Below are 25,487 nucleotides of genomic sequence, written 5' to 3' on the forward strand. Positions count from 1 at the left end.
ACTGTAGGGCAGGGTCCCCCAACTGGTTTAATTTAACCCCCCCCGTTTATAAAATAAACAAGTCATGTGTTGGTCCCATGTTCATGAGCTGAAATAAAAGATCAAGGAAATCTTCGATAAACACAAAAAGCTCCTATCAAATGCTGTGCACAAATCTGTTCACATCCCTGTTAGTGAGCATTTCAAAATAATCCATCCACCTGACAGGTGTGGCATATCTAGAAGCTGATTAAACGGCATGATCGTCACACATGTGCACCTTGTACTGGGGACAATAGAATTCCACTCCACTCCACCAAAGCGGTCTCAAGTTGAGGGAGTGTGCAATTAGCTTTCTGACTGCAGGAATGTCTACCAGAGCTGTTGCCAGATATTTAATGTTCATTTCTCTCCCATAAACTGCCTCCAACAGCCATTGAAGACGAGTGGGACAACATCCACAATCAACAGCCTGATCAACTCAACGTGAAGGAGAAGTATTGATCTGCATGATGCAAATGGTGGTCACACCAGATACTGAATGGCTTTCATTAACTGTAACTCAGTCAAATCTTTGAAATTGTTGCATTTATATTTTTCTTCAGTGTATATTTTTTTTTGCATTTTCATTGTTGGAATACAAAAACAAAAAAATACTAAGTGATTTTACTTAAAATACAAGCATTTTGCTACACCCGCAATAACATCTGCTAAATGTGTGACCAATAAAATTGATTTGAATAGTGAAAATCTGTTCAAGTATTCCCACACATAGAGAGACGTGATCGTATACAAATATAAGCAAGGTTTGAAATTACTATGTTTTAGTCAAATACATCTGTTTGGGCATCTTGTGGTCAATTTGCAGTGTAATAATTATTTGTAGTCAAGTTCCAGCCCACCGACTAAAAAAAAGGAATCAGCCAGTAGCTGAATTTAGTTGATGATCCCTGGTGTAGAGTCTGAAGTAACCTCGTCCCAAAGCTCAATTTCTACCACATAAAGGGAAATCCGGCTGGGGACAAGATTAGGTCTGAGGTATTGTTAGGTCTGAAGTATTGTACAAGTGTAATACAAATGTAATTATTTCTATGGTAGATATTGAATATTTCCATTACAACAATGTCCAGTAGTGAGTGTGATCTCCCCTGAGAGAACCTACAGGTGTGAACCCATGTGAACCATTGAAGGTCATTGAGAACCAGTCTGTTGTATTATAGTTATCCTCAGCTGCCTGGCAGATATTTCCTTTCCACACAACCTAATCCTTAAATTAATTTTCTCCCCTGTGACATTTTGCACAGCAATACAGGGACACAACAAGTCTACCTTGCATATGGCAATCACTGAACTGGATTGGCCTGGTAATCCATATTCAAGGTAGACTTCTTATGTCCTTGTTTAGCCGTGCCGAATGTCACAGGAGAGCAGATAAATGGTTTTTAGGCAGAAATGTGTAAAGATATGACAAAAACAAGTTTATTCTGTCCTTAATGCACTTCACATTATTTTACCTCCGTTAATCCGGACTGCGCATGCAAACTGACACGCACTTAAAATAATTAGTATGGATAAACAGAGTAGTAGCACCCTTATGTTTCTGGTACCGAAAACAAAAATATAATATAATGTCCATCTGGTTACTGCAATGTTGATTTACTGATCAACATTAAAATGTTAAATCAAAGATTCAGGTGATACAGAATACAGTTTAGGCTGATTTTAATGATTTATTCTATACACTAATATTCCTGTTTAAATGATGAAGAGACTGACTAAAATAGAATGGATTCAAATTATTACCATTGATCAGTGTTGTTTGACAGCGGCCGGGAATGAGTTAGGCTTCTATTCCAGTGCCTGAGTGGCTATATTATTAGAAATGATCCCTCAACCTTAATTTGAGGACGTGTAAATGCAATTACCTTCATATGATATGAGCATTTATGGGAATGGAACACTGCAATGGAAAATCTTTGTTGCGTAAAGTAAGTATCTTTCGTAAATAGTCATCTATGATTCAAAGTACTTTGGTTTATTCCTCTTCAGAAAACAAAAGGAGAATTCAAGAGCGAAGATGGTATTAGACATGTCAAGTGTCCTCTTAGTGATTTTTTTTTTCAGTACTCCTATAAATACAGGACATAGTAACGTGGGGTGACTCGCCCTTCCTGTCCAATTGATGACACAAAAAAGCAAGGTTTGCAGAAGAAAAATGGTATGTGGTTGATGGGCATGCTTAGGCAAACAAACTATGAAGGGAAATAAGTGGCTATTGTTTACACTTCATAGTTAATGAAATGTTTGTTATTTTTTTAGAAAATGGGCGTTTTTTCCCCCCAAGCGATTGTGATAACGTACAGGGACTCAAGTAATTTTGTTCTCCCGATCTAGAATGGTGACCACATTACCTCCAGAGATAATTATATTTGGTTATTGTCACTGTGGTATATATGTACACCGAGCTGACACCACGACGTCTCCAAAAACGACACTGGATTTTGTGCAAACTGGAAACCACAAATCCCGAGGCAGCATTTATTGTAGCTGGCGACTTTAATAAAATAAATCTGAGGATAAAGCTCCCGAAATTCTATCAACACATGTTCTCTGCTTGTTTCTCTTGCTTTCATGATGGCTACAAGGCCCTTCCCAGCCCTCCCTTCCATGAAATGAGATCAAGCCGACATCCCGCTTCTCCCCGCCTATAGGCAGAAACTTAAGCATGAGGCAGCCGTGGTAAAGACTGTTCAACGTTGATCTGACCAGTCGGAATCTATGGTTCAAAATTGTTTTGATCAGGGGGACTGGTCACTTTTGGGAATAGTATCGAAATATACTATGACTCAGTGACTAGGTTCATCAGGAAATGCATAGAGGATGTTGTTCCTACTGTGACAATTAGAACCTATCCACGGTTTTTGGTTTGGATAACAAAACTGAAAGTGCGAACCACCGCATGGAACCATGGCAGGGTGACTGAGAACATGGACATGTACAAACAGACCAGCTACGACCTCCTTAAGCCAAAATGACAGTACATGGACAAAGTGGAGTCCCAATTCAACAGCTCAGACATGAGAAACGTGGCAGGGACTCCAGGCACTCAGGTACAATAAAGGGAAAGCCTGCACGATGTGGACACTGACGCCTCTCTCCAGGACAAACTAAACACCTTCTTCACCCGCGTCGAGGAAAACACAGAGCCGCCGATGTGGGCTCCTGTCACTCACGAGGACTGTGTGCTCCCGATCTCCGTGGCCAACGCGAGTAAGCCATTTATGCGTGTTAACCCTCGCAAGGCTGCCAGCCCAGACGGTATCCCAAGCCACATCCTTGGAGCATGTGCAGACCAGCTGGCTGGAGTGATTGTGGACATATTCAAATCTCTCCTCAACATAGCTAATAAAATATTTATACTGCTGTACATTGTATTTTAAATACACCATTTAAACTAGAGGTAGACCGATTATGATTTTTCAATGCTGATACCGATAATTGGCGGACCAAAAAAAACACGATACCAATTACATTGGCCGATTTAAAAATAATAATATTTGTAATAATAACAAGTACTATAATACTGAATACTTATTTTAACTTAATATAATACATCAATAAAATCAATTTAGCCTCAAATAAATAATGAAACATGTTCAATTTGGTTTAAATAATGCAAAAACAAAGTGTTGGAGAAGAAAGTAAAAGTGCAACATTTGACATGTAAGAAAGCTAACGTTTAAGTTCCTTGCTCAGAACATATGAAAGCTGGTGGTTCCTTTTAACATAAGAAGTTTTAGGTTGTAGTTATTATAGGACTATTTCTCTCTATACGATTTCTACTTCATATACCTTTGACTATTGGATGTTCTTATAGGCACTTTAGTATTGCCAGTGTAACAGTACAGCTTCCATCCCTCTCCTCGCTCCTACCTGGGCTCAGCGTTAACCAGGAACACGTCGACAACAGCCACCCTGAAGGCAGCGTAAACAGAGCTTGAAGCACAGCGAAGAGCTGCTGGCACCATGCACGAAAGTGCTTTTTGAATGAATGCTTACGAGCCTGCTGGTGCCTACCATTGCTCAGTCAGGCTGCTCTATCAAATCATAGACTTAATTATAACATAATAACACACAGAAATATGAGCCTTAAGTCATTAACATGGTCGAATCTGGAAACTATTATCTCAAAAACAAAACATTTATTCTTTCAGTGACATACATAACCTTTCCGTATTTTATCTAACGGGTGGCATCCATAAGTCTAAATATTCCTGTTACATTGCACAACCTTCAATGTTATGTCATAATTACATCACATTCTGGCAAATTAGTTCACAATGAGCCAGGCGGCCCAAACTGTTGCATATACTCTGACTCTGCGTGCAATGAACGCAAGAGAAGTGACAATTTCACCTAGTTAATATTGCCTGCTAACCTGGATCTCTTTTAGCTGAATATGAAGGTTTAAAAATATACTTCTGTGTATTGATTTTAAGAAAGGCATTGATGTTCATGGTTAGGAACACGTTGGAGCAACGGCAGTCCTTTTTCGCAAATGCGCACTGCATCGATTATATGCAACGCAGGACACGCTAGATAAACTAGTAATATCATCAACCATGTGTAGTTATAACTAGTGATTATGATTGATTGTTCTTTATGAAGATAAGTTTAATGCTGGCTAGCAAATTACCTCGCGTAACAGACGGGCTCCTCGTGAGGCAGGTGGTTAGAGCGTTGGACTAGTTAACCGTAAGGTTGTAAGATTGAATCCCTGAGCTGAAAAGGTATAAATCTGTCGTTCTGCCCCTGAACAAGGAAGTTAACCACTGCTAATTAATTACTTAAAAATCGTACAGTGATTTTCTGGATTTTTGTTTTAGATTCCGTCTCTCACAGTTGAAGTGTACCTATGATAAAAAATTACAGACCTCTACATGCTTTGTAAGTAGGGAAAACCTGCAAAATTGGCAGTGTATCAAATACTTGTTCTCCCCACTTATGTTAATGTAATAGTTTATAAAAAATAAATGCGACAAATTCTAAAACCCTGTTTTGCTTTGACATTATGGGGTATTGTGTAGATTGCTGAGGGGGAAAAAAATGAAAGAATATGGTTGTAACAAAACAAAATGTGGAAAGGAGTGAGTCTGAAACCTTTCAGAATGCACTGTATTTCTGTAGATACATTGATGATTTATAAAGCCAGGCAGTTAGTTACCCTATAGATTAGGGCTGTACTTCACTGTCAAAAATTTGCTTTAGTTTCGATAAATGTTAGCAAGCTGGACAGAGTAGAGAGACTAACTGGAGGTCCATGATCATTTATACACAGTTTTGATTTAGTTTGAGTCATTGCCATGTCGATTGAGATCGTTTCTCCCCTGAGAAAAAAGGGATCTTTTAACATAAAATAATGATTTACTCAAACCACCCCTGTCCTAGATGGTTCAAGAGTAACAAAGGGTTGAGAGAGAGAATACTCTTATGAGCATTGAGAGATAAGTAAGTTCTTGAAAATGTACCTACGGCACCAGAGATGTTATTGACAATAAGAGCATGAAAGAGGAATGACTCAAAAATATAGGAGAGAGAGCGAGAGAGAGAGAGCGAGAGGAAGACAGAGAGCAAGAGGAAGAAAGCGAGAGACCAAGAGAATGAGAGACATAGAATTGGAGAGGAAGAGAAGGCTGGGAGAAAGACAGTCTAAGATGGTCCTCCCAGTGCCAGCAGCACACACCACATCAGCAGAAGTACTAAACATCTCACTGACACGTTGACAGGATTAATCTTCAAGCCAGCACAAGTCTGACGAGCCTACTTGGGGGCACGCAGCCACGCGCACAACAGACATGTTTTTGGAACCACCGTATGGAGCGTTTGGTCTTGTGACACGATAAGATCTGAAAGCTGCTGACAGGTAGCAGTTAGTTCACCATGTGACGTCAGACACTTCCATACAAAAAGCACAGGATCGACCAGAAAATACCTAGAAAGAAAAATATTAAGGTTTCTTCAGGTTTAAATCAGATCTTAGTTCACATACTGTGAAAAAGGCCCTAAGACTGCTGTGCCAGTCTAACATCAAGTCCATTCGCTTGTTGAGACTCAAGCACAGACCTCTACAGACGTCAGATTGGGTGAGACGAGAATAAGAAGGTGATATGAAACTACATTCAGTCACGCTCTGAAAACCAACGCCTTCGGGAGAAGGAACAGACCTGCCCTGGTCGGGTTGTCACAGTTACGCTCCACAGCTTCTAATAAACTTAGGCAGAACCTTTTAATTCAACTCTCCCTCCCTCCCTCCTCCCCTACTCTTGGGGCAGCAGCAATACAACAAATTGACATCTCTACTGCGACAAAGCAATCGATACAGACGGTCATGCATTTATTATGAGCGTTTCCTACACTTTAAAATGTCAATTCTCTAATTATCAATTATCATTGAGAGCCTTTGAAAATTGTGCTCTGGTATTCCAAGTGCTAGACATAGCCTCTGGTTTCCTTGAACAGTCAGAAGCTGCATCCTAAATGGCGTGCTAGTCGCTATACAGTGCACTATGGGCACTGTTCAAAAGTAGTACACTCTATAGGGAATATGTTTCCATTTGGGACTCAACGGAATGTCTACACTTTGTGTGATGCCAGAGCTGTTTTCTATCAAAAAGACTGGAGAAACAAACCCACATATCTACATTAAAATTAACAATAGGGTCTCTCTCTGCCAAAATGACAAGGCACAGGGACAAAGCTTCCCTATAGTCTGAACCCACTTCGCTCAAAAACAGAATGCCCTAAACGACTTCTCAACAAAAACATTTTTTGGGGGACATTTAGCCATAAAGGTGAAAGTTTGTTCAGGACAGGAGTGCCAGCACAGCACAGCTCTTTTAGGAGCTGAATACAACTGTAGTTGTTATCTCCTCTTCAGACCTAACATAATGCTGCCATATGGTTAGTCAGTGTGTTCAGGACAGGAGTGCCAGCCCAGCAGATATCCTTTAGGAGCAGTATACTGTACAGCTCCATTTCTCTTGTTTCCACACAGTCCTAAATCAGGTTCTAATTTCTACAGCTTTAACAGGAGCCAGCTCTCATCCCTTCTATCCAGCTCACACATACCCAGGTTGATTCCAAAAGAGAATGTCAACTGTTAAAAACAACTGCTATTACACAGTCTGCATGACAACTTGTCAGTATAACATGCTACTGTACATACGTTTCTACATACCAGATGTTATAACATCCTTATATAATCTACCAAACTCTGTCACATTATTGCATTGAATTGAATGATGGGCGGCATAACCATGTCATATGCAGTTATAGTGTGGTGCACAGGCACCATAAGTAAAGTGACATTTGAGGTGTTATAAAACAGTTATGAATGTGTTTGATACTGTACCACATGATGAGTTGAGAGTATCACAAAACCATTCAGGATCCCCAAGAAACATGGGCAAATGAGAGCACAGATGTATTTAGGATTTTTTTGTTGTTGTTGTTGACAAACAAACTGCTCTGGAGCACAACAGGATGTGACAGCTGTGAAAAAAATTAAGTTGTGCAGGCTACAGTAACAATTACATAAAATGGGTAGTTAGTCAGTCAGGTAGCCAGCGCACTAAGTAATTGCAACATGGGAACAGGGTTAGAGAGCCCTGCTCTACACAGTCCAAACAAAGTGTTTTGTTTTACAGTATAGAGCCCCACAGTGGAGGTGTCATAATACCCAGAAAACCTAGCAGTCAAAACAGGGAAATGGTTCCAATCTTTTTTCCACCATTCATTTTCCCATAGCAAATTTTAGAAACACTTAAAATAAGGGCTGGCGTGATGTTTTGATAACCATGTAAATCTCTCTCAGGCAAGGTGACTTTAATATATTCGGCTCTAGTTACCCTCAGATTCCGTAAACGCTAATCAGCATCAAAGTAGACATCATGCAAGACTACAAATCCCTGCAACCTCCTGCACAACATTTTTAGCTGATACCTTTGCTATTTAAAACTTGCACAAGAAAGTTTACAGAATGTTCAATTTAAATAAATATATTTATTCATACTAAATTTAGCTAACATATTTAATCCAGAGATTCTTACCCTTGCCTTGATTAGGCAGTCTCATCCAGATCATCATGGAATTTGTAGTTCTTTATGATAGCCAGATTAACAGCTAATTAGCATTTAATTTTAGGGGGGGGGGTAAATACAGGCAAATATATTGAAAAGTCACCTTGTCCTAGAGAGATTTACACGGTTAACAAAACTTCACGCCAGGGTAAGCCTACACAAAACACAGCGCTAATTTTAAATATTTCAAAAATCCCCTTTGGGAAAAATGTATGAAGGAAAAACAATTGGAACTATTTACTTGCTTGACTGCTAGGTTATATGGTTATGACAACTCATACTGTGGTTCTCTATTGCCACCTAGCTAGCAAGCCAGCCATTCATTCACCCTTAAGGCCACGACATGAGCAGCCCCACTGTGCCTCCATCGATGCATAGCTAGATGGCGGGCTAGCTATTAGCTAGATGGCGGGCTAGCTATTAGCTAGATGGCGAGCTAGCTATTAGCTAGATGGCGAGCTAGCTATTAGCTAGATGGCGAGCTAGCTATAGGGGGAATCCCGAATTATAAAGTGGACTTTGCAGCACACCACACAATACATTCTCCCTATGAGCCCTGGTCAAAAGTAGCACACTATAAAGGGAATAGGGTGCAATTTGGGACACAGCCCAACTCATTGATTCCGGTGCTTAAGAGCTCACATCAGTAAATCCAGGTTCATGTTGCCCGTCAAACACAGCAGCACTAAGACGTGGCAGGGCTATGCCGCGCACTTGCACTCACTGCAACCCTTTTCATATCACAGATAATGTTATCACCTCTCCTGTGCCCGGGCCAGGGAAACAGGGATGAAAGGAACTAATCAAGGCGGTGAGAGGCACTGTTAACAGTCCTGCACTCCAATAAAGCAGGCGAAATGAAAACACAAAACGATCCTGGAAATCAGAGTGGAAACTCAGAGCACAACATGTTCTCTGCTTCTGTTCTGAGGAGCGAGATCATGCCATACCATGAATGGCATAGAAAATCATCATCTTCACAGAATGCACTCTATTTGATTGGGTTAAACATGAATTGACACAGATCTGTGCTCATTATGTTATATAGTACAGTAAAATGTATTTTTGTGTAGCATTTGTCATGAATTATTCTAATCAAAGGAGAGACTTAGAGTTCTTCAAAAACAATCAAACTTTATTAGTAATTATTGCAGTAATGGAACGTTAACAACCACCCAATGGTGTAAACAGGATTCAGTTACAACTCTTTATAGTCTTCCTGAGTCCTTGTGATGAAGAACAGATACATTGAAATTATACAAAAGGGTAGATTGTGCTCTCATGCAACAGACATCAAGATTTACATTGTGGAAAACATGTCTAGTTTATTTACTGCTTGCTTACACAAAAATACTAATGCAACCTAGAATACTAAATCCTTTCCTTAAATAAACAGGTGGTTGGTTCTCCCTGTTACCGACAGACAGGAACACAGACACTAATCATGGTTTGGAATGTAATGCAGTCTTTAGGTTATCACCAAGCGTGAATCTACTTGTCAGCGTTAAATCTCAGGCTTCTCTCCCTTCACACAGACACATGAAAGTTCTAACAATCCTATTGTGTTGCCTCTAAGAAAAACAAGACAGTGTGAGTACTAATATAGGATTACATTCTAATATAAGAGTAGTGTGATTAACAATGTTGTAATTCTACGACACAATCTATAGCGTATTTGTGATGTTGCTTCTTAGTTCTTTGCATGTCTCTGAGTTTTGCTGTTTTTAAGAATGCTTTTGATTCCATATGGCATAATGGATAATATTACAAAACCCTCCAAAGTGGCGTTGGGGGTGAAGTATACGACATCATAAAATCTATTTACTTGAACAACACATATAGCATTAAAATGAACAATAAAACTATATTTTTTTGCACAAGGGCGAGGGGTGAGACAAGGGTGCAGTTTAAGTCCAACATCTATATCAACGAACGAGCAGTGATGTTGGACCGATCTGCAGCCCCTGGACACACCCTCAAAGATGAAGTCAGATTCCTGCTCTATGCAGATGACTTTGTCCTACTGTCACCAACAGAGCAAGGTCTACAGGAACAACGTAACATTATTTGGGAATACAGCATCAACTTACAGAAAACCAAAGTTGTGGTTTTCCAGGAAAAGGCCAGGAATCAGAGCAGCAGACACTCCTTCAAATTAGGAAATACCATGGTTGAATATGCCCAATTGTACAACTACCTGGGACTAAAAATCAGTGCCTCTGGTGGATTTGGTCTAGCAGTTAATGCACTAAAAGAAAAAGCCTGCAAACCATTTTACTCCATAAAAAGACATTTCTCAAAAATAGATATTCATATCCAAATCTGGTGCAAAATATTCAATAGTGTAATTTTACCAATTGCACTATATGGAAGTGAGGTTTGTGGTCCAACCTGTAATTACAATTATGAGCTTTGGGAGAAAAAAGAAAATCCACATACAGAATTTTGCAGAATTAAATATCCAAAAGAAAGTACCAAATAATGCATGCAGAGCGGAACTCGGACGATTCCCTTTAAATTGTAAATATAAAAGGACAAACATTTTGGCATCATTTCAGATTAAGCCCCAAAACATTCTTACAATTCAAAGCACTGGAAGCCCAAGAGCTGAACCCTGAAAGAGTCCCCTTTGTCAGTGGTTAAAAACACTAAACAACCCTATTATCCAAACAAGGAAATTCATCAAATTGTTACAAAAATGAAAACCTACTTGACTAATTGTGAAGATGAAACCAAAACACAGAATAAACTAAATTGCTATTTGGCAATCTAAAGGTAATACAAATTGGCAGAATATCTCTACTATGTCAGAGATACAAGACAGAGACTGAGGGAGACACAAAAAGACAGGGCTAACCAAAGAGTGTCGGTGGTCCCTGCAGCCAGGGGAGGTAGAGACTAGAGGTTGACCGATTTCAACTTTTCATAACAATCGGAAATCGGTATTTTGTACCAATTTCTCTTCTTTTTTTTAACAACTTTATTTAACTTTAAGTTAAGAACAACATTCTTATTTTCAATGACGTCCTAGAACACCACAGATAACACTGCTACTCCTACTGCTCTCTCTCGTCCGCCCACGTGTTCTCGCACACCCCGAGAGCTTCTGGTCAGCATCCTCCTTATTTTCTCTCTTTCTCCCCTTACCCATCTGTCTATCGCCTCCTTTGAATTCCATGCTGTCACAGTTACCAGCCCTTTCAACATCCTTATCATTTATCGCCCTCCAGGTTCCCTCGGAAGTTCATCAAATTCAGGGGCTCACCTCTCACAGTCCTGGGCGAACACGTCTACCTTTGACTCATTCCTCTCTGCCTCCTTCTTTCCACTCCTCTCCTCTTTTGACCTCACCCTCTCACCTTCCCCCTACTCACAAGGCAGGCAATACGCTCGACCTCATCTTTACTAGATGCTGTTCTTCCACTAACCTCATTGCAACTCCCCTCCAAGTCTCCGACCACTACCTTGTATCCTTTTCCCTCTCGCTCTCATCCAACACTTCCCACACTGCCCCTACTCGGATAGTATCGCGCCGTCCCAACCTTCGCTCAATCCTATCATCTCTTCCCTCTGCTCATACCTTCTCCAACCTATCTCCTGATTCTGCCTCCTCAACCCTCTTCTCTTCCCTTTCTGCATCCTTTGACTCTCTATGTCCCCTATCCTAAACGACTCATTGCGAGCTCACAGAACAGAGCTCCGGGCAGCCGAGCGGAAATGGAGGAAAACTTTTTCCTGCGGACCTGGCATCCTTTCACTCCCTCCTCTCTACATTTTCCTCCTCTGTCTCTGCTGCTAAAGCAAATCAAATTCCAAGCATCTGCCTCTAACCCTAGGAAGCTATTCTCCTCCCTCCTGAATCCTCCTCCCCCTCCCCCCCCTCCTCCCTCTCTGCAGATGACAACCATTTTGAAAAGAAGGTTCCGATCCTCGTTTGCTAAGTCAAAACACCGCTTTCTGCTCACACTGCCCTACCCTGTGCTCTGACACTCGCTTCTTGTGACAGCCGGCCGCCCAACAACCTGCCCGCTTGACCCTATCCCCTCCTCTCTTCTCCAGACCATTTCCGGAGACCTTCTCCCTTACCTTCGCTCATCAACTCATCCCTGACCGCTGGCTACGTCCCTTCCGTCTTCAAGAGAGCGAGAGTTGCACCCCTTCTGAAAAAACCTACACTCGATCCCTCCGATGTCAACAACTACAGACCAGTATCCCTTCTTTCTTTTCTCTCCAAAACTCTTGAACGTGCCGTCCTTGGCAACTCTCCCGCTATCTCTCTCAGAATGACCTTCTTGATCCAAATCAGTCAGGTTTCAAGTAGTCATTCAACTGACTGCTCTTCTCTGTATCACGGAGGCGCTCCGCACTGCTAAAGCTAACTCTCTCTCCTCTGCTTCATCCTTCTAGACCTATCGGCTGCCTTCGATACTGTGAACCATCAGATCTCCTCTCCACCCTCTCCGAGTTAACTCACATTGCGTCCTATGACAGGTCGCTCCTACCAAGCTGTCTCCTCACCACGCGCTCTCACCACTGGTGTCCCCCAGGGCTCTGTTCTAGGCCCTCTCCTATTCTCGCTATACACCAAGTCACTTGGCTCTGTCATAACCTCACATGGTCTCTCCTATCATTGCTATGCAGACGACACACAATTAATCTTCTCCTTTCCCCCTTCTGATGACCAGGTGGCGAATCGCATTCTGCATGTCTGGCAGACATATCCTGTTCACCACCTCAAGCTGAACCTCGGCAAGACGGAGCTGCTCTTCCTCCCGGGGAAATGTGTCCTCCTCCCAGAGCGCTAAGAACCTTGGCGTGATCCTGGAGTCGTTCTCAACCAACATCATGGCGGTGGCCCGTTCCTGTAGGTTCATGCTCTACAACATCCGCAGAGTTTAGGTCCTAATCCAGGCACTTGTCATCTCCCGTCTGGATACTGCAACTCGCTGTTGGCTGGGCTCCCTGCCTGTGCCATTAAACCCCTACAACTCATCCAGAAACGCAGCCCGTCTGGTGTTCAACCTTCCCAAGTTCTCTCATGTCACCCCGCTCCTCCGCTCTCTCCACTGGCTTCCAGTTGAAGCTCGCATCCGCTACAAGACCATGGTGCTTGCCTACGGAGCTGTGAGGGGAACGGCACCGCAGTACCTCCAGGCTCTGATCAGGCCCTACACCCAAACAAGGGCACTGCGTTCATCCACCTCTGGCCTGCTCGCCTCCCTACCACTGAGGAAGTACAGTTCCCGCTCAGCCCAGTCTAAACTGTTCGCTGCTCTGGCCCCCCAATGGTGGAACAAACTCCCTCACGACGCCAGGACAGCGGAGTCAATAACCTTCCGGAGACACCTGATTTCAACATTGCACTTCTCACCCCCCTTAAATGATTTAGATGCACTATTGTAAAGTGGCTGTTCCACTGGATGTCACTGAATTCACCAATTTGTAAGTAATAAGCAAAATGACTTAAATGTAAATGTTTTAAGTTCAATCTTGCAACCTTACAGTTAACTAGTCCAACGCTCTAACCACCTGATAATTACACTCCATGCCTTTATAAAAGTAAGCCAATCAATTAAACAATAAAAAACAATAATCACTAGTTAACTACACATGGTTGATGATATTACTAGTTTATCTAGCGTGTCCTGCGTTGCATATAATCGATGGGGTGCATATCGTTGCTCCAATGTGTACCTAACCATAAACATCAATGCCTTAATTAAAATCAATACACAGAAGTATGTATTTTTAAACCTGCATATTTAGCTAAAAGAAACCCAGGTTAGCAGGCAATATTTACCAGGTGAAATTGTGTCACTTCTCTTGCGTTCATTGCACGCAGAGTCAGTGTATATGCAACAGTTTGGACCGCCTAATTTGCCTGAATTTTACGTAATTATGACATAACATTGAAGGTTGTGCAATGTAACAGGAATATTTAGACTTATGGATGCCACTTGTTAGATAAAATAAGGAACAGTTCAGTATTTCACTGAAAGAATAATCTTGTTTGAGATGATAGTTTCCAGATTCGACCATATTAATGACCTATGGCTTGTATTCCTGTGTGTTATCATATTATAACTAAGTATATGATTTGATAGAGCAGTCGACTGAGATGGTAGGCAGCAGCAGGCTCGTAAGCATTCATTCAAACAGCACTTCCGTGCTTTTGCCAGCAGCTGTTTATGACTTCAAACCTATCAACTCCCAAGATTAGGCTGGTGTAACCGATGTGAAATGGCTAGCTAGTTAGCGGGGTGCGCGCTAACAGCATTTCAAACGTCACTCGCTCTGAGACTTGGAGTGGTTGTTCCCCTTGCTCTGCATGGGTAACGCTGCTTCGAGGGTGGCTGTTGTCGTTGTGTTCCTGGTTCGAGCCCAGGTAGGAGCGAGGAGAGGGACGGAAGCTACACTGTTACACTGGCAATACTAAAGTGCCTATAAGAACATCCAATAGTCAAAGGTTAATGAAATAAAAATGGTAGAGAGAGAAATAGTCCTATAATAACTACAACCTAAAACGTCTTACCTGGGATAATTGACGACTCGCTTTCATATGATCTCATGTTCTGAGCAAGGAACTTAAATGTTAGCTGTCTTACATGGCACATATTGCACTTTTACTTTCTTCTCCAACACTTTGTTTCTGCATTATTTAAACCAAATCGAACATGTTTCATTATTTATTTGAGGCTAAATTGATTTTATTGATGTATTATATTAAGTTAAAATAAGTGCCCATTCAGTATTATTGTAATTGCCATTATTACAACAACAAATAAAATATATATATATATATTTTTTTTAATTTTATTTTAAAGGCCGATTAATCGGTATTGGCTTTTTGGTCCTCCAATAATCGGTATCGGCGTTAAAAAAAATCATAATCGGTCGCCCTCTAGTAGAGACAGAGATGCACTTTCTCCTCTACTGTGAGAAATACCCCCAAATAAGATATTTTTAAAATAAAATCTCAATCAATTCCTAACTTCTGTGCATTTACTAATAATATAAAAAAAGGTGGGAATTATTTTGGGTGGGGGGAGGGAAAACACAAATATTACTGCCAGATATGCATATGCCATAGCCTGAGGGACACCTCATGATAATGAATTCCTTGAAGTATTTGCATTGCACATAACTTACAAGTAATACAGTGTAATCATCTATGTACATTTATTTATTAATTTATTAGCCATTCACCTTTCTATAATCTTAATTAAATGTATCGACCCAAGATTTCACAATACAACAGCAGTATTGTGCATTCGGAAAGTATTCAGACCCCTTCACTTTTCCCACATTTTGTTACAGCTTTATTGTAAAATGGATTAAATAAATGTTTTTCCTCAATCTACACATAATAACCCATAATGACAAAGTGAAAACTGATTTCTGAAAACGCATTAAAATAAAATGACATTTACATAAGTATTCAGCCCCTTTGCTAGAAGACTCGAAATTGAGCTCAGGTGCATCCAAATGTATGTAGCATTGAAGGTTCCCAAGAACACAGTGGCCTCAATCATAAAAACACGTAAATACCTTATTTACATAATTATTCAGACCCTTTGCGACAGGACTCGAAATTGAGATCAGGTGCATCCTGTTTCCATTGATCATCTTTGAGATGTTTCTACAACTTGATTGGAGTCCACCTGGGGTAAATTCAATTGAACGAACATGATTTGGAAAGACAACCCACAGTTAACAGTGCATGTGAGAGCAAGAACCAAGCCATGAGGTCCAAGAAATTGTCCGTATATCTCAGAGACAGGATTGTCTCAAGGGACAGATCTGGGGAAGGGTACCAAAAAATTGTCTGCAGCATTGAAGGTCCCCAAGAACAGTGGCCTCCTCCATTCCTAAATGGAAGAAGTTTGGAACCACCAACACTCTTCCTAGAGCTGGTGCACCCAGCCAAACTGAGCAATCGGGGGAGAAGGGCCTTGTTCTGGGAGGTAACCAAGATCCCGGATGGTCACATTGCAGTCTTTGGCCTGAATGCCAAGCGTCACATCTGGAAGAAACCTGGCACCATCACTACGGTGAAGGGTGGTGGTGGCAGCCTCATGCTTGTGAGGATGTTTTTCAGAGACAGACTCCTAGACTAGTCAGGATCGGGGGAAAGATGAACGGAGCAAAGTACAGAGAGATCCTTGATGAAAACCTGCTCCAGAGCTCTCAGGACCTCAGACGGGGGTTAAGGTTCACCTTCCAACAGGACAACAACCCTAAGCACACAGCCAAGGAAACGCAGGAGTGGCTTCGGGAAAAGTCTCTGAATGTCCTTGAGTGGCCCAGACAGAGCCCGATCGAACATATCTGGAGAGACCTGAAAATAGCTGTAAAGTGACACTCCTCATCCAACCTGAGAGCATGAGGATTTGCAGAGAAGAATGGAAGAAACTCCCCAAATACAGGTGTGCCAAGCTTGTAGCGTCATACCCAAGGAGGCTGTAATCGCTGCCAAAGGTGCTTCAGCAAAGTACTGAGTAAACAAAATCACGTTGTCATTATGGGGTATTGTGTGTAGATTAAGAAAAGATCTAACGTAACAAAATGTTGAAAAAAGTCAAGGGGTCTGAATACTTTCTGAACACACTAAGTGCTGGAATTAGTTGGCATGGGTCTTTGATTTAAGAGTGTTTTGATGTATTTCTAATACCTTTTAAGACATATGATGGTAGATGTTGTCTAAGACCCCTTTTCCATCTGTTTGACCAGAAATAAAAGCTTTAGCTTATTCCAAATGTTTTGGGTGGAAAATGGTTGACAAACCTTAATAAAAATGTATAATATATGTGTGTGAGAGAGATACAGTAGACTCTTAGCTTTCATTGACACCCAATATGACATGGTCATGGGTCCTTTTACTTGGAAATGACCAGAACAATCACAATGGGGATCAGTTGCCAAGTATTCTAGAGCATTGCATATACATACCTTGAAGAACTGATATGATTCCTTACTCTATATTTCAGAGAGGCATGTTTGTTCTACATATAAACATACTTTATATATGCCAATTAAAATATCCCTTTTTCAAATCTAAAAAAGCATATGATCAGAAATTAATAGTATTTAATCCATTTGTTGAGTTTGTGGAGGCCTAGAGTCCTACCATATGTTACCTTTTGTAGGGAACGCGGTAACACCTGCGCATTAATGTTTACATTGACAGCATATGACATCATCCACATCGGGATCAACTTTCATAAATGTGCGCACAACACGCAGACTTAAATATTAAAAGAGCTGTTCTTACCTGGCATGCATGCGCTCATAGCAACGAAGGTTGCAAAGACAGCAACCTGGGTTAGAAGCGTGGCGGCGGTTCTCCGTCGGTGATCGACACCTCTTCTCGGGGATGGCATACTGCAAAGCGCTCTTACAACTGATACAACTGAGCTGGAGATGGGGAGTCGGGTTGATCATTCCCCCATCCCCTTAGAACAGAAAGAAGCTTTGGAAAGGTGCTCAGCTTTTGTAAATATGTAGTCAGAATGCGGAGTAGAAAAGGCGCTCAGTTACAAGAACCAGATTCGGTAATAGAGCGCTGGTCAACGATTTCGTCTGCTATGTGTTTTGCGCAGGATCCCATTATGTCGCTTTATGTGTGACGGTTGAAGAAACGAATGAGGGCAGGGCTGCTGTCTGTTACAGAGTTTCTATAGTGTAGTGAGAGAGTTACGTAGATGTCGTCACGATGCGCGCCTAATCAGCTTTACCGTACGCACAGCCGCAAATACAAGCCACAGTACCGAAGCAGGTGCATTTTAATGGACTATAGTGCCTCTAGTGCCTCCCCGGTTCTGAAAGAAATGTGTTCATAAAAAGCCCTTTGCTATTTTTTTAAAGGATTAAAATAAATCTGTATAAGGGCACACTGATGATTCATTCATAATATGACATGACACCAAGGTTACACAATAAAAGGCTGAAATAGATCAATTAAGTCTGGAAAAGAGATACAAAACATTGTTGTTTAATTATGTGGCTGAACCAATATCTCTTGAAATATTATCGTTTTTCAAGTGTTTGGTTTGTGGAAGATCAATACTTAATGTGGGTTATACATATTATACATTTGTAGTAGGCCTATAGTTTGTAGAGCAGGGGTATTTAACTCCTACCCTACGAGGTCCGGTCCAGAGCCTGCTGGTTCTGTTCTGATAATTGACCGCACCCACCTGGTGTCCCAGGTCTAAATCAGTCCCTAGTTAGAGGAAAAAACACACAGTGGAACTGGCTTCCAGGTCCAGAAGTGAATGAGGGCTCTAGTTTGTACCCCTCAAACTCAAAGCCAGTTCCACTGCATTTTTTCCATTGTTCCCCTCTAGTCAGTGACTGATTTAGACCTGTGACACAAGGTGTGTGCAATTAATTTTGCAATTAATTTTCAGGTAGAACAGAAAACCAGGAGGCTCTGGACCTCCTAGGTTAAGAGTTGTGTACCCCCGGTCTATACATTTGGCATTTCCCAAGACAACATTTTTAAACCACAATTAATCTATGGCAGGCTACTACATTGTCCTATTCTGGAAGGTGCAACGATGCAAGGCGTAGTAGCAAGTCTTTCTTCAGACTAACTGTAGATTGTGCCCAGATGGAAATATGACAGTTAATGTGAATGCAAGACTAAATACTGCTCCACTTGAACCCAACAATCATTGATGGTCCATCCAATTTAAAAATTTGAGAGTAGTTAAAATATCTCCAGTCCCATCCCTGAGCTGTTTAACAAAAAAAAAGTGGCAAGATGTCCACGTCATTTTTCAAATCCCAGACTGCCCCTTTAACAAACCTTTGTGTTCCAAAGGAAAAACATACAAACATATTGAATCAACAATGATTTATTATCAGTAACAGTCCTGTGTATAACATTGAGTAAAATAAATCTAAAAGTACAGCCATCAAAAGAGATGCGGGACAGGGACGTAAATGCAGAGTGCAATACATAATAAATACAAATAATTGAGGAGATCATATTATGTGTATCAATGAAGGCACTGAAGAGAAAGTAAAAAAATAAAAACTTGTCACAGCTGCTAAGACGAGCATCTGTGGAAAGACTATATGACAGTGAAAAGGGTCAAAAACGTATGAAGTCAACATAGCATTAAATACAGTATGTACAGATGCTTTCTCTGTTGGGAATAGCTCAATGTTTTAACTGAGGTATTCATGTCAATAAGAATGTCAAATATTAAGGACAACATATCAAATACCATTACTCGTTTGCCTTGCTTTCCATGTCTTGCGATAACAGAACAGTTAACATCAATATGTTTGACGGATTGTCATTTCAATTTGAAACAGAAAATAAAAAGTACTTTGAATGAGATGTTTTCTAGTATTTCATAAGGCACTGTTACTACAGAATTGCTTGCACAAATTGCTTGCTTCCCAGACACCTTTTCAACATATCTCAATAAATACACGTCAGAAGAATATTATTGGAGGTTGATGCACAATTATAAAAGTATTGGAATTACTCTGATAGAAAAAGAGATTCAAAAACTGACAGGAAACTTCAGAGTAGAGAGCAACTGTACGAAAGCGACAATGAAAGAACACCAATAAGATGACAACAATGGACATATATCAGTCGTTGAACCTATTGGAATAAATACTCTGTGATTTTGAATTTAGCCATGGCTAGCTATACTGTAGCTTTGCTCATGTTGTCATGGTCCACTCTAAATACAATTGAACACAAACTAGATAAGTCAGACCCTTGACAGCTTTTGGATTCAGGGTAAAGCCAATTCAAGTGGTTGTGCAGTAGTGCAGATCATAGAGGACAAATCAATGATGATATTGAACGTTATATACCCCACCAAGAACACCTGAAGTGTGTGAGTTAATTTCATATTTACAGCACACCATAATATGGACACAACTGGGTCTTTCTATTGTGCTCCTCATTCACTACCCAGTGAATATATAGTAAAAAAAAGGACAATGGAGTGAGTCCCTAAATCTGGTTCCAGATCAGTTTGTGGCCTTTCTAATTCCAAAGCTGCCATTGCCAAGCCATGTTTTTTTTATGACAATGAGTGACAGTGAGAGTTGGCATGAGCGCACAAACATCTGGCACTCAAGCCACAATGCACATGCTATCAACTGGAATGTGGACGTAATCTGTCAAAATATAGAAACAATAGGAAAACAACATATACAGGCATTGAAGTTGCACCTGAACCCCCGATCAATGTACATACAGACTGATGATTTGGTAGAGGTGGATAATATTGGTGAAAAAAAGTAACTGTTATTAAGAGAATAATCTTGACAACGAAAACTAAGCGGTAAAATTATTGGCAAAACTACTGTATACAAACCATTTCCATTGATGAAATTGTCTATGCTATTGTGAGATTAATTGTGTATAATATCCCGGTCTTGGTAAAAAAACAAATTCCAAATTGACAACCGGCATACAGCCCAACCAATGACTCATTCCACACTGGGGCCGTCTGCCTTCTCTGAGTCCTTCTTCTGCGCTGCTGCTCCCTCCTGGGCCACAGTCACTCCCTCTCTCCCTGCCTCAGGGATCACCTCTGCTGCCTCTGGCTCCTCTGTACTGGGGGCAGCCTTCTCCACCGCCTCACTGGTGGGAGACTGGAAGCCACTGTCGTCATGTGGAGGTGGAGGGGGCAGGGAGTTCAAATCCACCGTGAGTTGTGGATTTGCTCTCTGGACATTTGAAGTGCTCTCAGTGCTCTCCGACTCCTCTGGCATTGGTGCAGGGACAGGGACTTTCTCCAGGGCTGTTGTTGTGGCTGCAGGAATTTCTGTTTGTGTGGGTGCAGGCACTTGGAGCTCTGTGTCCAGGGCTGTTGGTATGGGGATCTCCTCTTGTGCTATGGGTTTTACTGCTACTGCTTCCGTCTGCGTTGAGGGTAGGGAAGATACCGCCTCTGAACTAGGAGACGTATCCCCTTGGGTTAGAGCTGCTGGTGCCGAAGCCTCTTCCGGAACTGTTTTCCGAGATTCCTTCTCTTTGCTTGAGGGTACACTTCTAACCTCCTGGCTTGAGGGGGACACTTCTGCTGCGGTCTCCTGTGAAACTGCAGCCACCTCCACGCCTGGCTCGCTGTCCTCTTCCTGCACAGCATTCTCTATCTCCTGTATGGCACTCTCGATGGCTGATGCTGTGTTCTCTGAGTCCTGCAAGGAGCTCTCAATCTCTAGGTACTTCTCCTCACGCTCAGCTTCCTGGGTCACATCCTCTGAGATTTTGGTCTGCACCTCCGGGGCCACACTCACGATCGTCGCCGACTCTCCTCCTTTCAGGACGGAGCCGTTCGTTAGGGCAGCGGATGGACTGTTCTCTGGCTGGACAGGTGGTGGAGGGGCTTTCTTCTTTTCTTTTGGAGTGGTTGCATTAACTTTGACTGGATCCTGGTGGACGATCTCTGGAGACGATGGAGCGTCCTGGTCCTCCCCCTCTCCCTCCCTCTCCTCAGGGATGCCATCCACACTGGGCACCTCGAGGCAGGACTCGTTGACCAGGATGGGGGAGCCATCCAGCTGGATCATAGAGACCACCTGCTTCATCCTGCGCCTCCTATGGGCCTCCCCACTATCACCAGTCTCTTCCCCCTCTACCTCATCTTGTCCCTGTCCTTCCTCTGGTCCTGTCCCGTACTCCCCAGCCCAATCAATGGCAGGGTTGTCCCCCAGCAGGTGCAGGTTGGGGTCACTGCTGGTCAATACAATGCTGTCCCTGTACAGGTTGTGTCTCCTCTGGACTGCTGCCTCCTTCACAGCTACACAGGGAGGAAGAAAGGATAGAAAGAGAGAAAGAGAGAGAAAGGTCATTAAGACATTGTACACACCGGAGGTTCGTTCCATTTAATTTCAGAAATTAATGACACCTTCCATCTCAGATTGTTGTGAAATGGTTTCTGTAGTTGCATTATTTGTTTTAACATTATATGTACTTCAATATTATTTTGTTGAAAGACATTTGGAATTCTGAGAAACAAATAGGCAATTTCAATTTACAGGATTCATATAATATTAATTAAATATAATGCCCAAACCCCGATTTCATGGCCTCTGCATTTCTTATTGACCCAAGCCGAAAAACAAGGCCTTAATCAGAACGGTTCAGAACCGTTTAAATGCTCACATATGCTCACATATACTGAGTGTACAAAACATTAGAAACACCTTCCTAATTTTGAGTTGCACCTCTTTCACCCTCAGAACAGCCTCAATTAAGCGTTTCACAGGGATGCTGGCCCAGGTTGAATCCAATGCTTCCCACAATTGTGTCAAGTTGGTTGGATGTCCTTTGGGTGGTGGACCATTTTTGATACACATGGGAAACCTTTGAGCGTGAAAAAGCCAGCAGTGTCGCAGTTCATGACACATTCAAACCGGTGTGCCTGGCACCTACTACCATCACCGTTCAAAGGCACGTAAAGCTTTTGTCTTTCCCATTCACCCTCCTCATGGCACACATACACAATCCATGTCTCAATTGTCTCAAGGCTTAAACATCCTTCTTTAATTGATCTCGTCCTCTTCATCTACACTGATTGAAGTGAATTTAACATCAATAAGGAATCATAGCTTTCACCTGGATTTACCTGGTCAGTTTGTCATGGAAAAAGCTGAAGTTCCTAATGTTTTGTACACTCACTGGGTGCAGATTTGTTTGTGTTTCTATAGTATTTTATGTTGAACCCTATTTATGTTGAATACATTTTTTGCTCAGATAACTTGGAGGGCCAAATGAAATCACAGCCAGTTGGTTAACCCTGACATAAGGCATTGAAATATAAGATAAGTATATGCCTGTGTCCCAAATGGCACCCTATTCCTCCTATTGATCAGGGCCCATAGTAATGCAATACAAAGGGAGTAATGGTGCCATTAAGGACAAAGCCACTGTTTCCATTGTGAGACTCACCCATCATGATGTCCTTCATGACAGAGTGCAGCACCACTTCCTCAAAGATGTTCTCCACCAGGATGAAACGAGAGAAGTCCTCAAAAATCAGCTCCTGGAAACGAGGCAGCTCCTGGACACGGCAGAGGAACAAGTATGAGAACAGAGGACCCATAAAAGGTGTCATACACACCCAGGAATACACTCAGGAGAGACATGCAGAGAAACAGTAAGTCAACAGTCAAGGGGAATGCTATTGCATGGAAGTGTAATGTCAGTTTCACACAATGTATGCATTTGACCCGTCCTAGACACACTGTCTGGCCGGCTACAGCTGATAGACTTACAGATGCGACGGAGGGAGTGAGCTGCTTCAGCATGTAAGGGATGAAGATCTGAAGAAGAGCCTCTCGGAAGAACCTCTTCCGGACTGTGCTGCTGTCATAGTCAAATTTCTGTGGACAGACAGGAGGGAAATAAAAGACAGGAGATGTTACGATTTTTTAAAGAACATTTATGTAGTATCAATCAGCTCAATCCTACATTTTCCAAGATGGAGTAGCAGCAATACGTGTTTGTTTTTGGTAGCAGCTAGCTTGCCAATTGGCCTGGACCCTTTCTCGTCACGGAGCCCCTCCGATCCATCACAACTGGTCTGCTGACGTATTTCGGCAAATGTGCTCTCAACCGGCCTCTGCGTTGTTGTTGTTGGTGAGGACCCAGCAACTAGCCCCGGCCTGCTAGCTCTCTGAGCGCCGTGTCTCTCGCTCGCATAGTGTAGTGATGACTGCCGAGCAGCTCCCTTTTTCATCCATTGCTGCTTATTGGACTCTATGATCACTCGGCTACACAGCTGATGCCAACTGGACTGTTCATTAACACAGTACTTTATTTTGTTTATCTGTCGGTGCCAGCCTCGAACTCAGGCCCTGTGTGTAGCCAACTGACCCTCTCTGCCCATTCATCACCATTTACACATTATTGTGGTCTTAGCTTTTTACCCGTTGTTGTCTTAGCCCTCCCAATCAACACCTGTGATTGCTTTATGCCTCCCTCTAATGTCAATATGCCTTGTATACTGTTGTTTAGGGTAGTTCTCATTGTTTTTGTTTTACTGCGGAGCCTCTAGTCCCAGTCTTCATGCCTAGATTAGCTCCCTTGACCCACCCCCCACACATGCGGAGACCCCACCTAGCTTAACTGGTGCTTCCAGAGATGCAACCTCTCTCATCGTCACCCAATGCCAAGGTTTACCTCCACTGTATTCGCACCCTACCATGCCCTTGTCTATGCATTATGCCCTGAATCTATCCTACCACGCCCAGAAGTCTGCTCCTTTTACTCTCTGCTCGAACGCACTAGACGACCAGTTCTTATAGCCTTTAGCCGTAGCCTTATCCTTTTCCTCCTCTGGTGATGTAGAGGTTAACCCAGGCCCTGTGTGTCCCCAGGCGCTCTCATTTGTTGACTTCTGTAACCATAAAAGCCTTGTGTTCATGCATGTTAACATCAGATTGCTATTCCCTAAGATTGCTTTAGCACACGCCGCCAATCCTGATGTCCGAGCCGTGTCTGAATCCTGGCTTAGAAAGGCCACCAAAAATTCTGAAAATTCCATCCCATATTACAACATTTTCCGTCAAGATAGAACTGCTAAAGGAGTTGGAGTTGCAATCTATTGTAGAGATATCCTTCAGAGTTCTGTCATACTATCCAGGTCTATGCCCAAACAGTTCGAGTTACTACTTTTAAAAATGAATCTGTCCAGAAATAAGTCTCTCACTGTTACCACTTGTTATAGACCCCCCACAGCTCCCAGCTGTGCCCTGGACACTATATGTGTCCAGGGCATATAGTGGGATATGCTTAACACCCCGGCCGTCCTACAATCTAAGATAGTTGGCCTCAACCTCACACAAATTATCAAGGAACTACCAGGTACAACCCCAAATCTGTAAACATGAGCAACCTCATAGATATCATCCTGACCAACCTGCCCTCCAAATACACCTCTGCTGTTTTCAACCAGGATCTCCGCGATCACGGCCTCATCACCTGCGTCCGTTATGGGTCCGCGGTCAAACGACCACCCCTCATCGCTGTCAAACGCTCCCTAAAACACACAGGCCTTTCTAATCGACCTGGCCCAGGTATCCTGGAAGGATATTGACCTCATCCCGTAAGTAGAGGACGCCTGGTTGTTCTTCAAAAGTGCCTTCCTCACCATCTTAAATAAGCATGCCCCTTTCAAAAAATGTAGATCTAAGAACAGATATAGCCCGTGGTTCACTCCAGACTTGACTGTCCTTGCACACTGCAAAAACTTCAAATAGTCCCCTTGATATGAAACTTTTCAGGGAAGTCAGGAACCATTATACACAGTCAGTTAGGAAAGCAAAGGCTAGCTTTTTCAAACTGAAATTTGCATCCTGCAGCACTAATTCCCAAAAGTTTTGGGA

The 25,487-nt window shown here is 42.2% G+C and overlaps 2 protein-coding genes across 2 annotated transcripts in view; both read right to left on the reverse strand.

Moving 5' to 3' along the window:
• LOC135544979 (neural proliferation differentiation and control protein 1-like) overlaps positions 1 to 17,742 on the reverse strand; it is a 57,316-nt gene extending 39,574 nt beyond the window's left edge. Inside the window, exon 1 of the mRNA XM_064972662.1 lies at positions 17,389 to 17,742. Coding sequence (XP_064828734.1) covers positions 17,389 to 17,497 — 109 coding nt within the window. The 5' untranslated portion in view covers positions 17,498 to 17,742. The remainder of the gene's footprint in view (positions 1 to 17,388) is intronic.
• Positions 17,743 to 18,960: 1,218 nt separating this feature from the next.
• The window catches only part of LOC135544990 (protein Niban 2-like), a 56,493-nt gene continuing 49,966 nt past the window's right edge, over positions 18,961 to 25,487 (reverse strand). Inside the window, exons 12-14 of the mRNA XM_064972668.1 lie at positions 23,376 to 23,483; positions 23,050 to 23,161; positions 18,961 to 21,898 (exon numbers count right to left, since the gene is read on the reverse strand). Of these exons, the coding sequence (XP_064828740.1) occupies positions 20,583 to 21,898; positions 23,050 to 23,161; positions 23,376 to 23,483 (1,536 nt within the window). The 3' untranslated portion in view covers positions 18,961 to 20,582. The remainder of the gene's footprint in view (positions 21,899 to 23,049; positions 23,162 to 23,375; positions 23,484 to 25,487) is intronic.

This window comes from Oncorhynchus masou, chromosome 1 (genome assembly GCF_036934945.1).
Source record: "Oncorhynchus masou masou isolate Uvic2021 chromosome 1, UVic_Omas_1.1, whole genome shotgun sequence".
NCBI classification, from domain to species: Eukaryota; Metazoa; Chordata; class Actinopteri; order Salmoniformes; family Salmonidae; genus Oncorhynchus; species Oncorhynchus masou.